Below are 21,582 nucleotides of genomic sequence, written 5' to 3' on the forward strand. Positions count from 1 at the left end.
CTTTGGCAGTAACAGAGAGTCTGTATCTTGAGATGATAGATACACGTCTGTACCTTGAGAGGAAGAAGGCAAATCTTTGGAACCAAAGATAAAGATGAACCTAAGGAAACAATGCTGTCCTACACCAGGTGTCAGACTGCATCCGTGCTGCGATTGATATGGATTCTTTCCTGGATCGAGGTTTGGCCTTTAAAAAAGAGACTTCAATAAATTGTATACCTATAGAAGAGGTGCAGAAGAACTTTCAAAATAAAGTAGAGTTGCTGAAGAAAGAGAAGGAAGATACAGACAATATTGCGGATGAAAGAGACGGGTATAGACTCTGACTCTGAAGAGTCTGAGTTCACCTCTGAATCCAGTAAGGAGGAGGAAAGAAAGAGAGAAGGCAAGATGCCTCCAGAAGAGCCTGTGATCTCAGGCAGGGGCACTGAGGCTCTTACTAGATCTGAACGATCTGCCAAGTTCATAAATGCAGAATTGGACGTTTGGAATCTGACCTTGGAATTGACTCTGAAGAGAGTAGAGGTGCCTGAGTTGCAGAAAGAAGAGAATCCAGAGGTGGTTTCTTCCAGATAGCAGTTCATCCCTTGCCATCCTTTGCCCCAGCATCACCTTCATCATGACCATCCTTGTCATCACCAGCCACACATCCATATCATTTAGTCATTCAACAAATATTTATTGAACATAATCTGTGCAGGAACCTGTGCTAAATTCTGGGACATCATCTCAGGATCTAAGGTAAAATGGTCATTAACAGTGACCTTTCCTATTAATATAACGGATTTAAAAGATCACAGTCTTGATTTATGTTAGTGGACTTTGAATATAAAGGGTTTTTTTAAGGACCACTCAGCCTCATTTTTTATAATCCTGTTTCTTTCATACATGCTAAGTTCTTCAATCACAACTGGAGATTTTCTGAGTTAATCTTATTTGGTAGTGGCATGAGAAGGCTCTTGAAATGCTGACGTGGTCTTATATTTTATAAAACACTCTTACATTTATCTTCTGTTAATCTTCACTTTAGATCTATGAAAGAGGTATTAGCTCTTTCTTTACCAAAAAAAAAGCCCCCAAAGCTCAGAGAGGTTAAGTAATTTGCCTGAGTCTACACAGCCATCATAAATGATAGAACTAGGGCTACAGCTGGCTTTGTCAGGCACTTTGCTAGAAAGTGCTATCAGGCCTTTTAAGAATAATAGTCCCAAGGAATAAGGCAGACGGGTAAACAGGTAGTTAAACACAGAAGCTGTGAACTGGCAGCTTGCCCGACAGTTTGGGAACCAGGTAGGTTTTGTTTTGTCTGCCCAGTTTAAAACAATTCCTAATTGGTTTTCAGCATTCCCCTCCCCACCTGCTTTGTTTAGGGTACTATTTACATAGAATACAATTTACCAATTTAAGTGTACAATTTGTTGAATTTTTTAATGTTTGTGTAATCACCACTACAGTCAAGATGAAAAGTAGCTTTCCTCGGCTTAAAAATTTACTTAGGGTCTTACCAGCAGTGTGGTCATTTAAAAATTAAGAAGTTTCACATTAAGAAGCTGGATTAAAAACTTGGAAACCCGGACAGCAGTGGACTCTGCGTCCCCAAAGGGTAACAGTCATGAGCTTCCTGCTTTTGAGTTTGTTTTAGCAGCTGACGTTGAATGCTGCCTCGGAAGTGTGGACAGAGTGCCTTAGGGGAAGTGGGACCTTGGGATTAACCTTGGTAAAGGCTGCACTGATCAGCTGGCCTTGAAAGATGGGTGGGTTTACAGGGAGAGCGGTCAGCAGCAGGAGTGTTTGTTTTAAACCAGGGAGGATTAAAATGCTGTTGGGGGACATGAAGTCAGCCACATGTGGGCTTCATTTATTTGGGTTTGTTTTTATTATTTTTTTGGTGGGATGGGCCTCAGTGGAAGAGTTTTGTGTATTTGTGTTTGTGGGCTATGGTTTCTGAAGGTTTTATATATCTAAGAAGCTTTAATCTGTATACCTCAGGGAATTTTATGGTTTTTGGTATATGTGAGAATGGGGAGGGAAAATTAGTATTTTTTTTTTGCAGGGGTTGGAGGTTTGCACAGGCTGTTTGGGTTATATGTTTCTAGAGAGTTGCCCAGTGAAAAATGAGTCGCTCTTTCCCCGCCCCCTCCACCCTCTCCTTCCAGCCAGCCTGGCTGGGACCTGGCCGGGCAGTGGGGCAGGCAGCAGGTGGTAAGAGGAGAGGGGCTCAGGCCCTTGGAGCCCATCCGTCCGCCAGCGACTTTCCCTCAGGCTGCAGTTCCCATAGCCTGTGCTGGCTCAGTCACCAGCGACGCCATGGACAGGCTAGGCTCACGGTGCCCTCTGCCAGGCTCCACTCGGCCCTCTATCTTTATATGCCTCTTGGTGAGTGTTCCACAGTATGATGCTGTGAATCCTCTCGCCTCTAAACCTCCAGCCTGGGGACTGAGGGAAGAAGGGGCATTTGTGTTGTATACTCCTGGGATTTTGAGCTGGGGGCAGGCAGGTAGGGGGTGGATGGTGAAATCCCTGGGGGCACCACCCAGTGTCCTGGAGATTGTGGTGTGATTCTGAAGCTTACCAGCACCCCTTTCTGCCCTGCCTTTGAGGAGGAGTGACTGGGCTGTACTGCCCGGGAGGGTGGGGTGGTGAGGGGTGTTTCCTGGTGCGTTCTCATCTAAAGGTCCCATGCTAGTTTCTTTTCCTCTTCCCAGTGCAGTTACCGCGTCATTTTTCTGGGGGCTTTGCTGTCTCATCTCTGAAGTATCTTAACACGTGAAGGTTGGCAGTGGCTGCAGAGAGTCTGTTGGTGGTGCTGGTGGTAGCTGCCTTTTGGGGCAGGGCCAGGTGATGGAAAGGAGAACTGTCGAAGCCCCGGGGTCTAGCCCAGCTCCACTGCTCACCTTTCTGGTGATTTCTTCCCCTCTCTGGCCCTTAATTAACTGGCACACGTCAGTGATGCTTAATATTTTGGGGGACTATAGATTTTCTTTGGGGGGGTGTGTGAAAATTCTGGATTTGCACCCGAGGAAAGTGTATAGATAAACACAATGTTAATTTCAGAGTATTTACAAATTCCTTAAAACTAGGTATGTTATAAATTTAGAAATACTATGGGGTTTCTGAGGCCCCTTCTGCCTTAGCACAGATTGTAAAGTCAACTGTGAACTCTTCAGGACTTCCCCAATGGTCCATTGGTTAGGACTCCACTTCTAGTGCAGGGGAGTTGGGTGTGATCCCTGATTGGGGAACTAAGGTCCCGAATGCCTCGGGGTGTGACCATAAAACTAAAACAAAACCATAACCTCTTAAAGGTTAGGCAGATACTCCAGTACCAAAAAAAAAAAAAAGGAAAAAGGCAGAATGAAGTAATTGAAAGGATACATAAAATATTTTGAAACAGTGTAAACTTAGAAAAGATGTAAATATGAAAATGTTATAAACTTACAGTAATAAATATGTTTCTATTAGGAAATATGTTGATATATGTATTTTGCATTCATGTAATACCACTTTGTAATGTACTGTAGTCCACCTTTGATTCCAAACTGACCTTTCATATCTTCTGATTCTTTGTTGAGATGGCCCGCAAACACTTCCCAAGTCCATGCGTCTTATCAGGGCTTGTGAAGTGCTGAGGATACAGAAATGAATGAGCTCACATCCAATGAGGGAGACATATGTAAACCACTGTATTTCAGTGTGATCGATGGTACAGTAGAAAGGTGTTCAGCAGCAATTCTGGCCTCTACCAATGGCATTTCCTCCCCAGTCATGACATCAAAATTGTCCCTAGATGTGACCAGATGTCCCCTGGGGCAGGGGCAAAATTGCCTCAAGCTGAGAGCCACTAGATTAAGTGAAGCTGAAATAACCCCGCTGTGTCACTTCCTAGTGATGCTCCTTGCAGTTCAGAGAGCCCAGAATGGGAGGCAGGAGTTTAGATTTAAGTCTTGGTTCAGTCACAGAACTGCCTCAGTTACCTTATCTGTTAAATGAAGGCTTGTCTTAGGTAATACCCAAGTGCCCAGACTACCTCTGAGTGTCTCTTTCACTGTGAGTTCACACAAAAGTTTCAATACATTTTAGGTGAGTTTGTATTTAATCCTGTGAGCTCTGTGTTCCACTGATACCTGCTGGCTGAAATGCCCTAGATCTCCCCTAGGAATGGCTTTTTAGGTTGGGGGACAGACCATTGCTCCTTTTGTTTAGAGTCCGTGCTGAAAGCCACCTTACAGTTGTGTATCTGACCCCTTAGAGTGTTCTGGTATGTCCGATTCACTGCCAAAAGCTCTGTGGATGACCCAAAAGCCCTACTTACAAGACTGTTTAGTCTCCATCTCAGCATCTTGCTAGTGTGCGCATTCACCAGTCTGCAGGTTATTTCTTGAGAAGCTGCTGTGTACCGTGAACTGTCCTGGGGACACAGTGATGAGCAAAGTGTGGTTCCTTTCTTTATTGGACTAGTGGTCAAAAACTGGTTTTCCTATCTTGTTTGAGCCCATGGCAACTCTGAGGTAGGCAGCACAAATGTTGTAACCTCCAATTTCTAGGTAACCCTTATAGAAGAGAGAGGAAGTAACTTGTTGAGCTGCAGAGAGCTGTACTAACACTAGGTTTTAAATCCTGCTGTTTAGTGCCTTTGTGTTTTTATATCCTATATAATCTAATTGAGTTGTCATTAACAACTTCTTGAAAACCCTGGTTGTTTTTTCTTGTGTGGTCACTGGTTTGGTTCCGAGGACTAGTATGTTGGACTGGAGGTGTTGGGGGAGGTCGTGGGAGGGAATGAGAAGCCCACCCCAGACTGAAGCTAAAGACATAAAAACGCTACTCAGGCCCTGCCAAGAAGGAGGAGGCAGGCAGGGCCAGGCGATAACGTAGGAGTGGGAGGACAGAGGTTTGTTTGAGCGAGACATGAGCCCGGGCTGGCAGGCGGGAGAAGCGTGTTCTTGTCCAGTCTTGCCTGATTCACGGTGGGGCTCCTTGCAAGTTGCCTCCATCTCTATTAATGACTCTTTTGTATCCCCCAAGCAAAGAACCCTGGAAGATGTCCTCCAATTCTTTTAATTTCCTCTTATTTTAGAAGTTTTGTCATTAAAGTAGCAAGAAAAATTGTATCTTGACTGTCTTTTCCTCTCCTGTTATCACTGTCATTTTCTTAGCTCAGGATCTTAATATTTTCCTGCAACATTGTACTGGCCTTTGAATCACTCTGATCACTCCCATCCTCCTTCCCATTACACTACTCAGCCTGCTCATGTTATTGCTCTTCTACTTAAAAAACCTCCAAAAGCACCCTCACTTGAGTACAAACCCCACACTCCTTAGCCTGACCCTTTATAACTCTAGCCAGACCCCTTTTCCTCCCAGTTCCATGCCCACTGACTAAGACCCATGCAGTCTGGATAATTCATCTGTCCCCAAATACCTCTTGAGTTTGTACATACTAAGCGTGTCTTCTTTTTCAGTCCTACCTATTATTTCAGCTCCAAGTTGGATGGTCCCTTCTCTTCAAAGCCTCTCCTGCCCCCAAGAGGCGGCGCCTTCCTTTTGGGCCTCCCCCGCCACCGGTTGTCTGTCAGAGTAGCACCGGCCCCATTGCTGTAGAATTAGGCTTCCTTTTCCACTGGACTCTCCACAGTACCTGGCATGTACACAATTGGATGGCGGTGACATTAACTCCCTAACAGTTACATCTGGAGAAGGCAATGGCACCCCACTCCAGTACTCTTGCCTGGAAAATCCCATGGATGGAGGAGCCTGGTGGGCTGCAGTCCATGGGGTCGTGAAGAGTCGGACATGACTGAGCGACTTCCCTTTCCCTTTTCACTTTCCTGCATTGGAGAAGGAAATGGCAACCCACTCCAGTGTTCTTGCCTGGAGAATCCCAGGGACGGGGAGCCTGGTGGGCTTCCGTCTGTGGGGTCGCACAGAGTCGGAGACGACTGAAGCGACTTAGCAGCAGCAGCAGCAACAGTTACATCAACAGATACAGGAGTTTATTGTCAGTCATAATCTCCACAGGATGACAGCAGTTCCGTGGATGCCAGTTGGTATTACCTGTAGTAGCAGTCTTTTGCAATGGGAATGGATTTCAAGTTATCCAGGCTTCACTCCTATTCTTGGCTTCACCAACTAAAAGCTGTGTGATTTGTGTATGTGTGTGGCCATGCTGCATGGCTTTTTTGGTCTCACAGGGTCTTAGTTCCCCAACCAGGGATCAAACCTGGGCCCTGGAAGTGAAAGCGCAGAATCCTGACCACTGGATCACCAGGGGATTCCCAAAGCTGTGTGACTTTGAGCAAGTGTCTTAATTTTTAAGCCTTTTTTTAAACCATTTGAAAAATGCAGAGGAAAATAATCTAGGCATGAAAACATTAAGCACTAAAGCTCAATGCAGATCCTAGGAATTATTTTGTGGGTGGGAAATGGGGATAAAATCACATTGCCCCGCGCTGGTTCCAGTCTGCCCGAGATTGCCGGTGGTGAGCTGGCCACGCCTCTGCTGATCTGTGCTTTTCTTTTCCTGCTGTGCAGATCCTGACAGCCTCTCTCCTGACATACCCTGTGCTCAGGACCCTCAGCCTGCAGTTCCTTTCCGTTCTCACTGGCAGCTATGTGTCCGGCACGTACTCCATTGTTTTTGTCAACTGTCCCAACGAGCAGATCGCCAGAGATATTGCCAGGTACGGGGAAGGGGCTTACGTACTGCCCCAGGGGGCTCAGGAGCCACCAGGAGGCTCCAGAGGGGCCACTTCGGGACTCTGCTTTTGCTTTTGACAACCCCATCTGTCCAGGGCTGAGCTGCACAGCTGTCTAATTGGGGCGACTGGAGAGGCACACGTGAATGGCACTTGGATGGATCCTGCTTCTGGGCCTGAAAATGTTGAGTGCTGCCTGGGGGCAGATAAGGGACCTGAGACCCAGAGTGCGAGGTGCCTTGCTCAGATGGAAGCCTGCAGGTTGGGCATTTAACAGTTCTAATTCCTGACCCAGCTGTCTTTATTTTTGGAGATAGTTTTTGCTCAGTCCCAGAGATGTGGACCGAGACAGGAGGAGGAGGAGACCAATTCCAGGTGTTTGGCGAATTACTGAAAGCAGTGGTGGAGAGAGTATGGGTACAGAGTTGAAATCTTGGCTCCGTCTCTTGCTGACTGTGTGACCTCAGGCAGGTTGCTCCTCTTCTCTAAACCTTAGTTTTTGAATTATCATTGTTGAGAGGATTAAATGATATGATATCTGTTCAGTCCTTACTCCAGGAACTCAAATGTAACAGATGCTCAGTAAGGGTTGTATCTGATTTCCACCCCCTCCCCCTCACCCCTTTTGCTTTTTGGCTGCACTGTGCAGCCTGCGGCATATTGGTTCCCGGAATGGGGGTTGAGCCCAGAGCCATGGCAGTGAGAGTCGAGTCCTGACCACTGAGCTACTGGGGAAGTTGCCCCTCCTTTATAACTGCAGCTCTGAAGAGGGTTAGTGGGGCTGAGGGGTAATAAACTTGACTCCTGGCTCCTTTTCTTGCTCGCAGTTCTGCATTCTTGAAGTTTGTTGGTAGTTATAGTGTTCTATGTGATGAATCTGGTCTTTGGGGGCACACCGCTTCCAAATTGATGGTCACAGGTTAACTTTGGATTTGATTACATCTTTCCTGCCCCTAACCAGAATGTCTGTTTTTTTCCTTATTAACGTTGCTTTTGGAGAACAGCTCTTGTCTGAATGAGCATGTGATTACTCCAGAAATAGGACCTCAGCTTTTAGCAGCTAGGAATTAAAATCCCTTCTGTGCTTCTGGTATACCCAGGGCCTGTGCTGAACTCACTGGACCCCTGGACCAGCCACTCTGGGTCCTGTCAGGAGCAACTTCAGGTGACATCTGCGAGGTGTTGGGTATTGGGAAGAAAAGGGCTCTAAGGCGTGGATTCTAAATAGCGGAAAGGCCATTTGAAGGGAATGGATTGGTTTCAGCTTGGAGAGAGGTCTCTGCTGTCTTGCATCCAGGGTTGCTGATGAAAAGCAGCAATGGATCTCACTCCTCTGTAGGGGATGTGTTTTCTCTCTGCTAGTTTTTAGGAGTGTATCTTAATGTTCAGTTGTTTACTTTTTAAATATATTCTCTCTACTCTCTATTCTTTCTGCGTCCTTTTCCTGGAACTTCTGTTAGATAGATAGATGTTGAATTTGTTTTCTGTGACTGACTTTATAGTTTTCTTTAGACTGAATTCTATAGTTTCCTTTTCAAGATTTCGAATTGTTTTTAGTAACCAAGTGCTCTTGTTTTGTAATTGTCTGATCTTGTTTTATAGATGCAATAATCTTGTCTTATCTTTCTGCAGATAGTAATTATACTTACTTCAATTTTTTGCAGCTTTATTGAGATATATTGTCATATAACATTGTGTAAGTTTAAGATATACAACATGATGATTTTATATTTGTATATATTGCGAAATGATTATGACAATAAGGTTAGTTAAAGCAGCTACCACTTGGTTACTTTTTTTGGTGTGATAAGAACTCTTAAGATCTACTCTTAGCAATTTTCAAGTATACATAATTGTACTTATTTTAAAATCTTGGTTTTGATTGTTTTATTGATTTGTCTTTCTTAAGTAAATTCGTCTTCATTGTTGAATTTGTTTCTCGTGGTGTTTGACTTTCTGCAGATGCTTTCCTCTCTCATCTTCCTGGTGATGCTGACGGGGAAGTGCAGGAGCAGCTGCAGGAGTCGCCCATGGGCAGCACTAGGCAGGCGGACATTCTGCAGTCTGAATCAGTTCCTAAGAATAATTTATCACCTCAAGAAGTATTTTTAGAAGGGTCAACCTGTATGTTTCAAACTTTGACTATGTTAATGAAAAATTATAATTTTATAATCTTCAAAATTATCCAGGTTGCTGGAGGCCAACTAAACCAGATCACTACCAGTTTTTAAAAGACCCGAAGGCTCTTGAACAAGGCAGTCCCCTCTCGCGTTCCCATGCATCTAAGTGCTGCCTGTGTTCTTCAGGGCTCCCATGCCTGTCTCAGCGCTGCCTGTACTCTTCAGGGCTCCCATGCATGTCTCAGCGCTGCCTGTACTCTTCAGGGCTCCCATGCATGTCTCAGCGCTGCCTGTGTTCTTCAGGGCTCCCATGCATGTCTCGGCACTGCCTGTGTTCTTCAGGGCTCCCATGCATGTCTCAGTGCTGCTTGTACTCTTCAGGGCTCCCATGCCTGTCTCGGTGCTGCCTGTGTTCTTCAGGGCTCCCATGCATGTCTCAGTGCTGCTTGTACTCTTCAGGGCTCCCATGCCTGTCTCAGTGCTGCCTGTGTTCTTCAGGGCTCCCATGCATGTCTCGGCGCTGTCTGTACTCTTCAGGGCTCCCATGCCTGTCTCAGTGCTGCCTGTGTTCTTCAGGGCTCCCATGCATGTCTCAGTGCTGCTTGTACTCTTCAGGGCTCCCATGCCTGTCTCGGTGCTGCCTGTGTTCTTCAGGGCTCCCATGCATGTCTCGGCGCTGCCTGTACTCTTCAGGGCTCCCATGCATGTCTCAGCGCTGCCTGTGTTCTTCAGGGCTTCCTTAGCTGCCGGCGCATACAGTGTCCTTGCTGTGCTCCGGCGTGGCTACATCAGAAATGTTCTCTGCTGTCTCTGGCACGGGGTGTAAAAGGAAGATTGCAGAGTGTGTGTGTGTAGCCCACCAGCTGGACTGGAAGTCCCAAGTGGAGTCTCCCTTCAGCTGTTCTGTTCACTGATGATCCAACTGGAGGAGAAGAGAGGCAAATAGATTTCGTTTCCAGGGTTTATAGGAGAGAGTAATAGGTGTGTGGTAGGGAGGGCCCCACAGATGTTAGCTGGCAGGTAGCTCGGTTCTGCCCACAGAACTGGTGCTGGGACCAGGCCTTTCGGCTCCAGTCTGGGGCTCGCTCTTCTCAGTGTTCTTTAGAGGTGCCTCTTAGGTCTGGTTCAGTTCCATTCTGGCTCCTGGTAATGTTCTTAGAGCTCTTCGGTGACAGACACCCTCTAAACTGGAAACGTCTCTAGCTGGGGCCAGGGCGGAAACCTGAGTGCTGGACTAGGAGAGCTGGACGCTGTGTCCTCTTTGCCGACAACACCACAGATGACCTTAGACACGTCTTCCTTCGCTGGGCCTTGGTCTCTTACATAGGGAAAGGGCATTAGATCAGACCAGGGTCACAGGCACGGGTATCGACAGGCAGGCTGCTTCAGCCTGCGTGAAGTGGGCTGGGGTGTCATGAAGAAGAATGGCAGTAGTTAGCAAGCCTTGTGTGCCCCAGGTGTGGGAGGAGGGAGAGTGGAAACTGACTGACCCGAGGAGCTCCCGCCATGCCTGGAGGTAGCAGCCCCTGCTCAGCTCTGGCTGAAAGTGACCTTGTAGGACTACGGGTCCAAAATGTTCTAAGATTCATTTTTTGGTGAGAAGCTAGATAATGTGTATTTTTGAATGTAAAGTACCCTAATAGTAAATATTGGTAACAAAGTCAAGATTTTTTTTTAATGCCATGAGAGCCAAACCATGTGTTTGGTCCATGAGCCTCTAGTCTGTGATCTTTGCAGTTTCTGAAGACCCTCGAAGGCCTGCCTTCCGCTTTACTCAGACGAGCACGGGGGCTTGAGCTCCCACTCTGTGACTCACCGCTGGACTTCGGTGTGTGTTTTACCCATCAGCTTGTACATTTGTTTTCTCTCTCTCGTGTTTTTTTTTTCTTTTTCGCCATAGGAGCATTTTGAATAACATAGTCCTCCAGAACGTTACAGTCTTTTTCCCAAGTACAAGTTGCTGTGATTAGTCACCAAGGAGTTCACACTGCCAAAGAGATTGGAGGCCCGTGAAGCAATGGATTATTTTTTTTTCTAAAGGTTTAACTCATTCCTTGTGTTTGCATGTCACTTTCAGAACTAGTGCAATGTGATTTCTCAGCAGACGACTTGATTGAGTGAGCAAGACTTGTAGCAGTTGCTTAAACAAATTTGGGCCGTGTGCCTCTCCTTAGAGTCAGGGATTTATTTACCACCTGGAACTTTCCAAGGGCATGAGGGTGGTGATAATACCACATTAATGTGGAGCCTTAAATAGAACACTGTTCAGCCGGGAACTTGGGAGGAGAGAAAGTAGGTCAGTTCTCTTGGCAGCGGTCAAAGAAAGGAGGGATCAGGGCTCAGGCCTCAGACTCGTTGTATTTGGCAGTGGCCACACACTTCAGAGAACTGAGACGGGCCTCCGTGGCTGATGGCAGACCCGAGGCGGGTTTGTCTGGCCTGCCTGATCCCCAGGGCTTAGGGTTTGAGCCTTGGGGACACTTCCCTGCATGGGCGACGCAGTGGTGCTTGTCTCTGTGACACTGCACACTGGTTCAGGCACATTGTACCGTGTTCACCAGGGCCCGGCACAGGAATCAGACTCTCAGAGCAAGAATTCCAGTCTGTGGTCTGTCAAAAAAAAATCCCCAGTGCTTAGAGGTCTGCAGAGGTGGAGATGCTGCTCTTAGGACTGTGGTAGGAAGCATCACAAAAATGAAAAGTGTAAAGAGCCTGTGTTTGCCAGTCGCAGGACAGGATGCCCTTTTTTTGCTTTTTTTTTTTTGCTTTTGCTTCGAGTTGTATCAGTTCCACGTGGTCATCAGACACCTCTGATCTGTAGATATCATGTGAGAGCCTAGCACATATCCAAGAGAGAAGAGGAAAATAAGTTGACATGATAAAAGGAGTATTTGGTGGTGAAAAGGGTTGGAACCCATCAACTGAATCACTCCTGGTTGTATAGCAGGAGAGTCAAGTTGAGTGAGGCGGTCGTGCCTGTCTTGGATAGGTGCTCAAATACTGATCTCTGGAATGAAAGGAGCTTGCATAAGGTCACACAGCCATCCTGCTGCAGGGCTGGATTGGAATCCAGGTCTTTCTGTTCTCCTTCCAGGGCTAACAGATTCCCATTCCCCAAGCCGACTGGGCCTGTCCTTGAAACAGCCTTTGCATAGCTGCTTCCCTACTTCTCCCCCTCAGGGAAGGACTTATAAACAGTTCTGTCTGCAGAGGGTCTGTGCGTGGCAGTTATGGAACGTACTGGTTTGACTTGGGAGGGGCACTCTAAATGGTTATCTATTTAGACTTAGGTTTCTTGGGAAACTCCCAGGAACTCCTGTATCCTCTCCCATCTCTTCAGATGCTGGACACTTGCCCCAGTAACTGGCATGCTCTCTCTTTGCTTTAGGGCTATCCTGGATAAGAAGCTGGCTGCCTCTGTGAACATCCTGCCTAAGGCCTCCTCACTGTGAGTTCTGCTCTGGCCAGTGGAGGGGTGTGAGAGTGCTCTGTCAGGTCCTGCCTGGTGGAAATTCGGGCACTGAACTAATGGGAAACTGTAAAAGAACAACGCAAAGGCATTTACTTAATCAGTACTTCACTGTCGGTCTGTATTCAAAGGAAATCAACCAGTGGGTTTATGCCATTCAGCCAAAGCAAAAACAGGCTATGTTTAGAGAAGGCAGAAAAAAAATCTACAGTTTAGGAACAGTGAGTCTTGTTTCCTCATTCTTTGTTTAAATCAGTCAATCAATTAGCTTGCTGTTAGCAAAGAAGTCAGACTGGGTAAGCCAGTCTGAGTAAGCCAGCTAAGGATATCAGAGATTATAATTCCTATTGCTTTTGGATTCTCTGAAAAACTTTGAGTTTGGCATGTGTGACAGGCTGTTTCTTTGTATTGTCTGCCTTTCATTTGATCGGCTCTTTTACTTAAGCCAGGCCCACACCATTTCCCTCATCAAAATGCATCACCATGGGTGGGGGGTAGGAGACAGGTTCAGGAGGGAGGGAGGGGACATGAAACCATTTACATCGATGTTTGGCAGAAACCAACACAATACTGTAAAGCACTTATCTTCAAATTAAAAGTAAATAAAATGATAAAAAACGATATTTCAGCGTCCTAGTACTACCCGTGCAGGATTTGTCTTGTGCCTTGACTCTCTCTGGTCAGCCTGCTTCTCTCCTCCTTCCTGCCCTGATGAGAGAGGGAGAGGTGCCTGTTCTACAGGTGAGGACAGAGAAGCGCAGGAGCATGAGAGCTGCCCCTGCCCAGCAGTGACCCGCCGCGTGCGCCCGTCACCTGTCGCCGTGCAGCAGTGACACGCCGCGTGCGCCCGTCACCTGTCGCCGTGAAAGCTGCCCCTGCCCAGCAGTGACACGCCGCGTGCGCCCGTCACCTGTCGCCGTGGCTCCCAAGTCTGGCCGCGCTTTAGATGCCTGAGCTCCATTCTGGATCTGTTTAGTCTCCCTGAGATGGGGCTTGAGTCTCTGAATTTTTAAGAGGTCGTATTAAGTGATTCACATAAAGCCAGTCTGGGAGCTAGTGCTGGGAAGCTAGACTGGAACTTCAGCCTGCCACTGTCCTCATGCTCGTCCTTCCTCGTGACTCACACTCTCACCACAGCTCTGTGGGGTGAGGTCAGGGGCCGGAGCCTTCTTAGACCCGCCCTGGGTCAGCACAGATATTCTCAGGCCAGTTTCTCTCCCTCCCATGATGCTGTTCTGCTCTTTTTCTGAACATTGTCACTGACTCTGTTTTGAACTTTGAGACCTGCTCTGTATTTTATGAAGCTTGCTTCTTCCCTGAATAAGTCCTGTGCTTTCCCATTGATCGCTCGGTGGGCGCTCAGCTTCGAGAGCCAGTGATACAAGTAGCACCAGCCCAGAGGATGGGGAGGTGCACAGAAGCCAGCAGTGTGGGGTGAGCACTGAATGAGCTGGAGACGCCCACTTTGGAGGGGAACATACAGGAGTTTCTGCAGGGCTGTCACGTGGAAGTTGGGGAAGACAATTGGGTGGCAGATGTCGGCTGCTGCTGCTGCTGCTAAGTCGCTTCAGTTGTGTCCGACTCTGTGCAGCCCCATAGACGGCAGCCCATCAGGCTCCCCCATCCCTGGGATTCTCCAGGCAAGAGTACTGGAGTGGGGTGCCATTGCCTTCTCTGGGCAAATGTGGGCACACCATGAGAAAAACCATCTCATGTGAAAACCGTTAAGGTAGATGGGCTTCCTCAAGAGACATGAGCCTCTTACTTCCAGGAAAGTTGAGTCAGGAGCTGGAGGCATGCATTAGAATGTTTAGACTAGATGGCCTGTAGGGCCTTGGCCAACTCCAGGCTTTTTCATATGAGCTTGGAAAGATTTTAAAGTTTCCACTTCAGCAAGTCAGCAAATTGGGCCAGGTTTATTTCACTGGGCTCATCTTGTAAGTGGACTTCCCTGGTAATTCAGCTGGTAAAGAATTCGCCTGCAATGCAGAAGACCCTGGTTTGATTCCTGGATTGGGAAGATTCCCCTGGAGGCGGGCATGGCAACCCACTCCAGTGTTCTTGCCTGGAGAATGCCCATGGACAGAGGAGGCTGTGGGCTACAGTCCATGGGGTCGCAAAGAGTCAGACACAACTGAGTGACTAAGCACAGCACATATTATAAGCTTGATACTTCTTTTTTTTGTTCTTTTCTCCAGATACTATTGGAATGGAGAAATAGAAGAAGCCACTGAGGTCCTGTTGGTGAGTGAAGCTGGAGGGATGGGGCCTTAATTGGGAAAGAGTGAGAGCAAAGTTCCAATTAAATATTAGCAAAGATAACTGACTGAGGTTCTTGCCCCACACAAGATGCCCTATGCCCATTTGTCAGTGACTGGGCTGGGGACCTGGGGGAGTGCTGTTTCCTAAAAAGCCAGAGGAATGGAGGGCTGTGGAGCTGGAGCTGAGATCCTAAACCAGTGTTTTTTTTTTTCTTTTACAGTTAATAAAGACAAAGACTTCCAAAATCCATATGCTTTCCAGCTACATCAGGTAGTAGCGCCATCTCCCCCTAGCCAGGGGCCTGCTGGCTACTAAGTGAATGAGCTTGCGAAGTAGGTGACCTTGAGCCTGGTCACCAGCCTCCCATGTGACCTTGGCTATGACCCTGTCCCATAGACTCTATTTATAAAATGAGTTGTTGTTCTTTTTTAAATTAGTTTATTTTTAAAAATATTTACTTGTCTGCACCAGGTCTTCCCTGATATTAGGGCTTCCCTGATACCTCAGTTAGTAAAGAATCCGCCTGTAATGCAGTTCAATTCTGGTCAGGAAGATCTGCTGGAGAAGGGATAGGCCACCGACTCCAGTATTCTTGGGCTTCCCTGGTGGCTCAGCTGGTAAAGAATCTGCCTGCAAAGCGGGAGACCTGGGTTTGATCCCTGGGTTGGGAAGATCCCCTGCAGAAGGGAAAGGCTACCCACTCCAGTATTCTGGCCTGGAGAATTCCATGGACTTTGTAGTCCATGGGGTCACAAAGAGTCAGACAAGACTGAGCACCTTTGATCCACTTCACCAGGTCTTCATTGCAGCATGCGGAATCTTCAGTTGACGTCTGTGAGATCTAGTTCCCTGACCAGGGATGGAAACCAGGCCCCTGCATTCGAAGTGCAGAGTCTTAGCCACTGGACCACCAGGGAGGTTCCTGTAAAATGAATTATTACTTTCAAACCAGTGGTTCTAAAAATTTTGGTCTCAGGATCCCTTTACACTTTTAAAAATTACTGAGGACCCAAAAGAGCTTCACTTATGTTGGTTCTCTCAAAGTTTACTGGATTAGAAGTTAAAGCTGAGAAATGTTTAAGATACATAGTTTTAGTTCACTGAAAATAACAGTAATAGAATAACAGCATATGAACGGAAGTAAATGCAGGCGCACCTTGGAGACATTGCAGGTGTGGTTCCAGACCACCTCAGTGAAGCGAGTGATGTCACTTCCTGATTTCCCAGGGCGTGTGAAAGTTACACGTTTACCCTACATTGCAGTATAAGTGTGTAACAATACCATTGTGTCTAAAGAAAACAAAGTACGTACCTTAATTTAAAAATACAAAACAAAAAACAGTTATAGTAACATCAAAGATCACCCCTGTCAGATCACCATAAGAAATAGAATTATCATGAAAAAGTTTGGAATTTTGCAAGAATTAGCAAAACGTGACACAGAAGCATACAGTGAGCAAAGCTGGTGTCGCTAGACTTGTCCAGTGTGGGGTTACCACACACCGTCAGTTTGTAAAACACGCAGTATCTGCAGTGAAGTGTAGTGCAGTGAAACAGTATGCTGGCAATGCCTTCTTACGGGAAGTAACCATATTTTCCAAAAGTAAAGAAAGTGCGAAGAATGGCATCTTTCTACATTTTTGCAAAATCTGGCTTAATAAGAGAGCTGGATCTCCTCAAAAGCATCTCTTAAGTTCTGAGACACTTTCAAGTTATGAAAGTGATATATTCAAATTTTCCAAACTTCTGATTTTTGCTTAAAAACATGAATTTTTTCTTAGTGTTCATGGGGTCGCAGAGTTGGGCAGGACTGAGCGACTGAACTGAACAGTGCACAGCACTATGCAGCGTGTGGTCTGCTGTGCAGCAGAGGGGCGCAGTTGTACGTATGGTCTTCTCTTCCGTGTTCTTTCCCATCATGGTTTATCACCAGATACTGGATGGAGCTCCCTGTGCCGCACAGCAGGGCCTTGTGGTTTGCCCACCCTGCAGATAACACTTTACATCTGCTAATCCCAGACTCCCAACCCTTCCCTCCCCTACCCCTAAAACATGAATTTTTTTTAAGTGAATTTTTTGATTGGCAATAAACGATGTAAATTGTCTTCATTTGAGTGATGGCCAAATATTTGTTCATATTTGAGAAAATGTGTACCTAATACTCAAACCTGAGTCACCTTAATTTGTGAAATTGACAGACAAATGATGGTTACTCAAGCTGGAAAGTAAAAATGGTGTACTGTGGGAAGAAGGTCTGGTTTAGCTTGTGACTCAAATCAGGCAAGTTTAAGACAGCACTGAGCTCAGGTGTGACAGCAGAAGCACTGTATGTATAGTTCCCATTTTGTCACAGAATATTACAAAGACACACTCAAGAGTCAAACTTTAATAAAAATAGGAATTTTTGCCACATTATCAGAAATGTTCTTAGGTGAATTTGACTTTAAAAAAAAATGCATGTATATATGCGACGGTGAAGAATATCGTGACGGCCAGTAGAGTGTGGGGCTGCTGTCCTGATGCATGCTAAGGTGTGACCAGTTTTACCCATCATTGCTTTTGCACCATCAGTGCAAATGTCAACATAGTGAAAAGATAAATAACAATATTGTTGTGAAAATAGTTTTGGCCCCTTGGACCTCCTGAAAGAGGCTTGAAAGTTCCCCAGGGGTCAGAGGACCACTGGTCTAGGTCTCCATGAAATAAATTAGGAAAATTCATTCTTCTCAGGCACTGGATAAAATTACGCGACCTGCTCCTACTGTTGAAGCAACTGCGTGCACATGTTGTGATTTAGTAAGCAGCCTCTCATGAGAGCTTTTCAGTGCCTGAAGTCAGGAGAGCAGAGGACTGTTGCCCCAGCTCAACAGGTGGGACTGAGGCCGTGTCTTTTGCTTTGTCAGTTTGCAAAGTGAAGAGAGCACGTGTGCTCAGGACTAGGTGAGAGAGACGAGGAGAAGGGAGAGACTGCTGTGGGTTTGGATCGTCAAGGAAGATCCCTGGGGAGAGGTCATTGGTTGCAATGAGCCTTGAGGAGTAGAGAGGCTTTCGATTTAGCAGCAGGAGTAGAAGGGGAACAGAGAGGTGCAGGGGCAGGCGCGGTAAAGAGTGAAGGGTAGTGATAAATAAAGACAGCAGCTGACTGTTGCCAAATGCTCACAGTGCCTGTCGGTGTGGCTGCTAAGTGCCGTGTATACCTCACTCATTTAATCCCCAGCAATCCAGTACTATTTTCACCCTCCTCTTGTGGGTGCTTCAGCGAAATGAAGAGATACGTCCGTGCTTACATGGCTAGTAAGTGGCAGACTTAGAATTTGAACCCATGTCTGTAAGACTCTAATGCCATCTGGCCTAATTTTACTTGGTGACAGATGGGTCACAGGCTTAGGAGTGGTGGGCTGTGGGGCCGGACAGGTGGGCTGCAGGCCGACTGTGGAGGGGCTCAAGGGAGGCTGGCCAGTTGGGTTTTATGGCACAGGCTTATATGCCACTCACGGGACTCTGCTTTCTTTCCAAAGGTTGGTGCATCCTTTTGAAATCCCAGAGCTCTTCAGTCTTCCCATGGACCAAGGAGATGTGCACTATTTAAAGTGGCTGGAGGAGGGCATGGAGGAGGAGTGAGTGGGGGCTTTCATGCCTCCTGCTGGGTGCCCCTAAGAGCCATCATTATCTGTTCTCCAGCTGAAGGGCGGCTTCTGTCTCGCATCTCTGGATTCCATGCATTTCTCAGCACAGAGGAGCTAAGTAACTTGTGGAGGGTGAAGGTCCAAGACCCCTGAGGCTAGAAGAGGATGCTGTGCCAGTCAGGCCAAGCAAGGACCCGGTGGCACTTGTCTCTGAGTGCCTCATGCATAAAGGTGGCCAGGAGCGGCAAGGTCACAGTGAGGGTGCGGCTGGTCTTCCCTGTTCACTGAGCCTAAACTGAGTACCACGTACGTTATCACTCCTGCTTCTGGTGAGGAATCACCGGGCGGCCTGTCACCCAGGAGTGTGTGGGGTGAAGGTCACCTTCTGGGGAGCTGGAAGCACTCTATCCACAGGATGAATCGCTAATGGTGGAATGTCAGGGACAAGCAGGATTATTTCCTCTAGCTGAAGGTGGTGGTTGTTATTCCCGAGTCCTGAGGAAGTGGGCCTGGGAAAGGGCTTCATGAATGCAGGGAGGACTGGGAGGGGAGGGCTTAGACACAGCCCCAAGGATTGAGAGTTGGTCTTGACTCTTTCCTAGCCCGAAGGTGACAGACGTCAGAAAGCTAGGGTCCCTTGCTCAACAGAGACATGGGTTCTGAGCCTACCACACTGACCTTCTGATGTGAGCATGGAAGCCGAGCATCCTAAAGTGGGAAGAACCCGCGGGAGCTGCCAGACCAGAACCCCAGGGGTTCACAGGAGGGACCCTGAGGTCTGCTCATACTTCAGCCAGCACACCCATGCTTTTATTATTAATTTTTATGTATTGAGCTAAGTTTTTGCTGTTACAAGTTTGTAAACCAGTAGCCTAAGCCAGTCTTATAGATTTTGTAATGTTCAAGACCCCTGAGGCTGGAAGAGGATGTGGGGCCAGTCAGGCCAAGCAAGGACCCAGTGGCATCTGTAAAGCCAGTTTTATAGATGACTGAAGGGAATTGAACTGGCCTGAGGCCCAGAAAAGGGGCCGCTTGTGTTACAGAGGGGAGAGCCAAGGCTGCTCATTCCATTGGCTGCTCTCCTAACCCTGCTCCGTGGGGTGAGAAGAGAGCCTGACCTAGGCCCCCCTCCCGGCTCTGCCACAGGGTGACCCCCCTCTCAGGGCCCTTCAGAGCCTTGCCCCAGCTCACTTTGCCACCGCCACCTCCACCTCTCCTCTCCTGCCTGGCACCCGTGGGTGCCAGGCTGGTGCCCTGTGTTGGGGCCGTCGCCTCTGCCCGAGCACCCTCTGCGCCAGTGCTGGAGAAGTGTGGCTGCTCCTCTGCGGGCCTGGTGTCCAGTTGGAGGGAGTCACCCCTGCCCTGGCGTCCTGTTCCCTCTGCGCATCCGGGTCCGTCTCCTCCTGGATTGTGCGTTGCACCAGGTGAGGGGCATGCGCACGGCGACTTGGTCTCCTGCACATGGTTTGGTATATATTTCCCAAATTGATGTTTCAAGGATTTGAATAACTAAAGCTTTCTCTACTTTCCACAGTTACTTTCTCATTTACCAGGCTGACAAAATCCAATTATTTTTTCCTTGAACTTTCTTAAAGTGGGATTAATTCCCAAGGAGATTTTCCTGTCTCTGACTATCATTGGTTCATTTTCTGTGCCGAGTGTGCTTTGAAAACTGTTTCTTGGCCTGCCTTTGCCTCAGTGTCACAGCTGACTATAGGAAATAGAGAACACCAGCTCTCTCTGCAGGTACTGTCCTAGGTCTTAACATTTATCCTTGTAACCCAGCTTACCCTCATTTTGCAGTTGAAACCTGAGATTGGAGAGCAGAGACGCTTAAAATAAGTGGCAAAATGGGCTCTGAAACCAAGTGTCTGACTCTAAACCTGATGCTCTTAACGGTCTCTTTTATTTTTTTTTTTAATTTTATTTTTAAACTTTACATAATTGTATTAGTTTTGCCAAATATCAAAATGAATCCATCACAGGTATACATGTGCTCCCCATCCTGTACCCTCCTCCCTCCTCCCTCCTCCCTCCCCATACCATCCCTCTGGGTCGTCCCAGTGCACTAGCCCCAGGCATCAAGTATCGTGTATCAAACCTGGAATGGCATCTCGTTTCATACATGATATTTTACATGTTTCAATGCCATTTAAAGAGGCTGGCTATATCTCTTTGTAGGCCAGAGAATCTGCTATAGCCGTCTCTAAGGAAGAGCTGTTCATTCCTAAAACATCTGCCTTAACAGTGTGGTGAGTTGGTATGTTGTGTGGTTTCCTTCTCCCCACAGGTCTGGAGGCCAGTGATGTCATCTTCATTCTGTAGATGAGGGAACAGCCTGAGAGGCTTGCCCAGCTCTACCACACTGCCCTCGATGTGCTGTGGGGGCGGGGGCTAGACATGAGGGTTTCCACCCGGGAATTCCTTCCTAGCACTTCTCAGGAAACACAGTTTATGACTCCAGAACCCTGGGAGAATCAGTTGAGGGAACGAGAAGTAGTAGTAAAGTATCCATGAATACTGAAGCTTAAAAGCATAAAGCTGCTACTGGTTTGAAGGAACCCATCTCCGTCAGATAAAAACTAGAGCAAGAAATGGTTGCTTATAGAGTTGAGTGTACAGTTACCTAGCCAGGACAGGAGTATAGGAGAGGAGTGGTTTCCATCTCGTTTTGCCTGGGATTGTCTAGCCCTGTCCACTGCAAACCCTGAGCTACTCCTGCAAATAAGATAAATGTGTACACGTAGTATGCTTTATACAGATCCTGTGAGTGGTGTTCTAAGAAATAAGCTTTGGAAGCAAAATAAATTCTTAATTTGGCAATTCTGAAACTCGTCTGTACTCTTAACCTTGTTAGGCTATTTGAATGTTAACATTTGAATACTATCCAATACGTTCTCTGGTGTTTTCCAAGGTTTAAATATTCCCTAGAGACTGAAGTTCTTTGTAAACACTACTAAGTTTAATAATCCTATTTGTTTAACAGATTTTTTTTTCAGATTTCTGTAATAACAGGAAAAGTATGAAGAATATTTGACATATTTTAAGAGTAAGTTATGATTTAGGGAATTTGTGAGAATTCTAATTTCTTGCTCCAAAATGCTAAAGGCACACAGAAGTGTGTTGCGAGTTTGTAAGCACTCACATAAACCACGCAGAAACGGGCACCCTCCAGCCTGGGGCGAGCCCACGACCTCAGAGGGGTCTCCAGGGCCCTTCACTGTGCAGCCTGGGCGAGAGCCTGAGTCTCTGGGTGCCTGGGGCCGCCCACCTGTCCCTCCACTCCACTGATCTCCGAGACTGAGCCCCCCGCCCTGGCCTCAATTGCGGTTTGTTCCCAGGGCAGTCGAAGGCCGCAGGAGGGGCAGGAAAGAGTGGGAGCTATAGTTAACAAGGGTGTCCCTGGCAGG

At 47.1% G+C, this 21,582-nt stretch overlaps 1 protein-coding gene across 4 annotated transcripts; it reads left to right on the forward strand.

Moving 5' to 3' along the window:
* Positions 1 to 1,212: 1,212 nt before the first annotated feature.
* Positions 1,213 to 21,003, forward strand: LOC133253234 (protein CutA homolog). Of its 4 annotated transcripts, XR_009738246.1 has the most exons (7): positions 1,213 to 2,376; positions 6,532 to 6,680; positions 12,204 to 12,263; positions 14,483 to 14,528; positions 14,767 to 14,816; positions 17,277 to 17,486; positions 18,065 to 18,151. XR_009738246.1 is itself a non-coding variant. In XM_061426696.1 (6 exons), exons 1-6 carry the CDS (start codon positions 2,308 to 2,310, stop codon positions 17,341 to 17,343), a joined length of 441 nt encoding a protein of 146 aa, XP_061282680.1. In that variant the 5' UTR covers positions 1,213 to 2,307; the 3' UTR covers positions 17,344 to 21,003. The 4 variants fall into 4 exon arrangements, 3 of the variants coding, with proteins under 3 accessions (XP_061282680.1, XP_061282681.1, XP_061282679.1); XM_061426696.1 differs by having other exon boundaries at positions 17,277 to 21,003; XM_061426697.1 differs by lacking the exons at positions 17,277 to 17,486; positions 18,065 to 18,151 and adding an exon at positions 16,328 to 16,660.
* The last annotated feature ends 579 nt before the right edge of the window (positions 21,004 to 21,582 follow it).

This window comes from Bos javanicus, chromosome 8, assembly GCF_032452875.1.
Source record: "Bos javanicus breed banteng chromosome 8, ARS-OSU_banteng_1.0, whole genome shotgun sequence".
Taxonomy (NCBI): domain Eukaryota; kingdom Metazoa; phylum Chordata; class Mammalia; order Artiodactyla; family Bovidae; genus Bos; species Bos javanicus.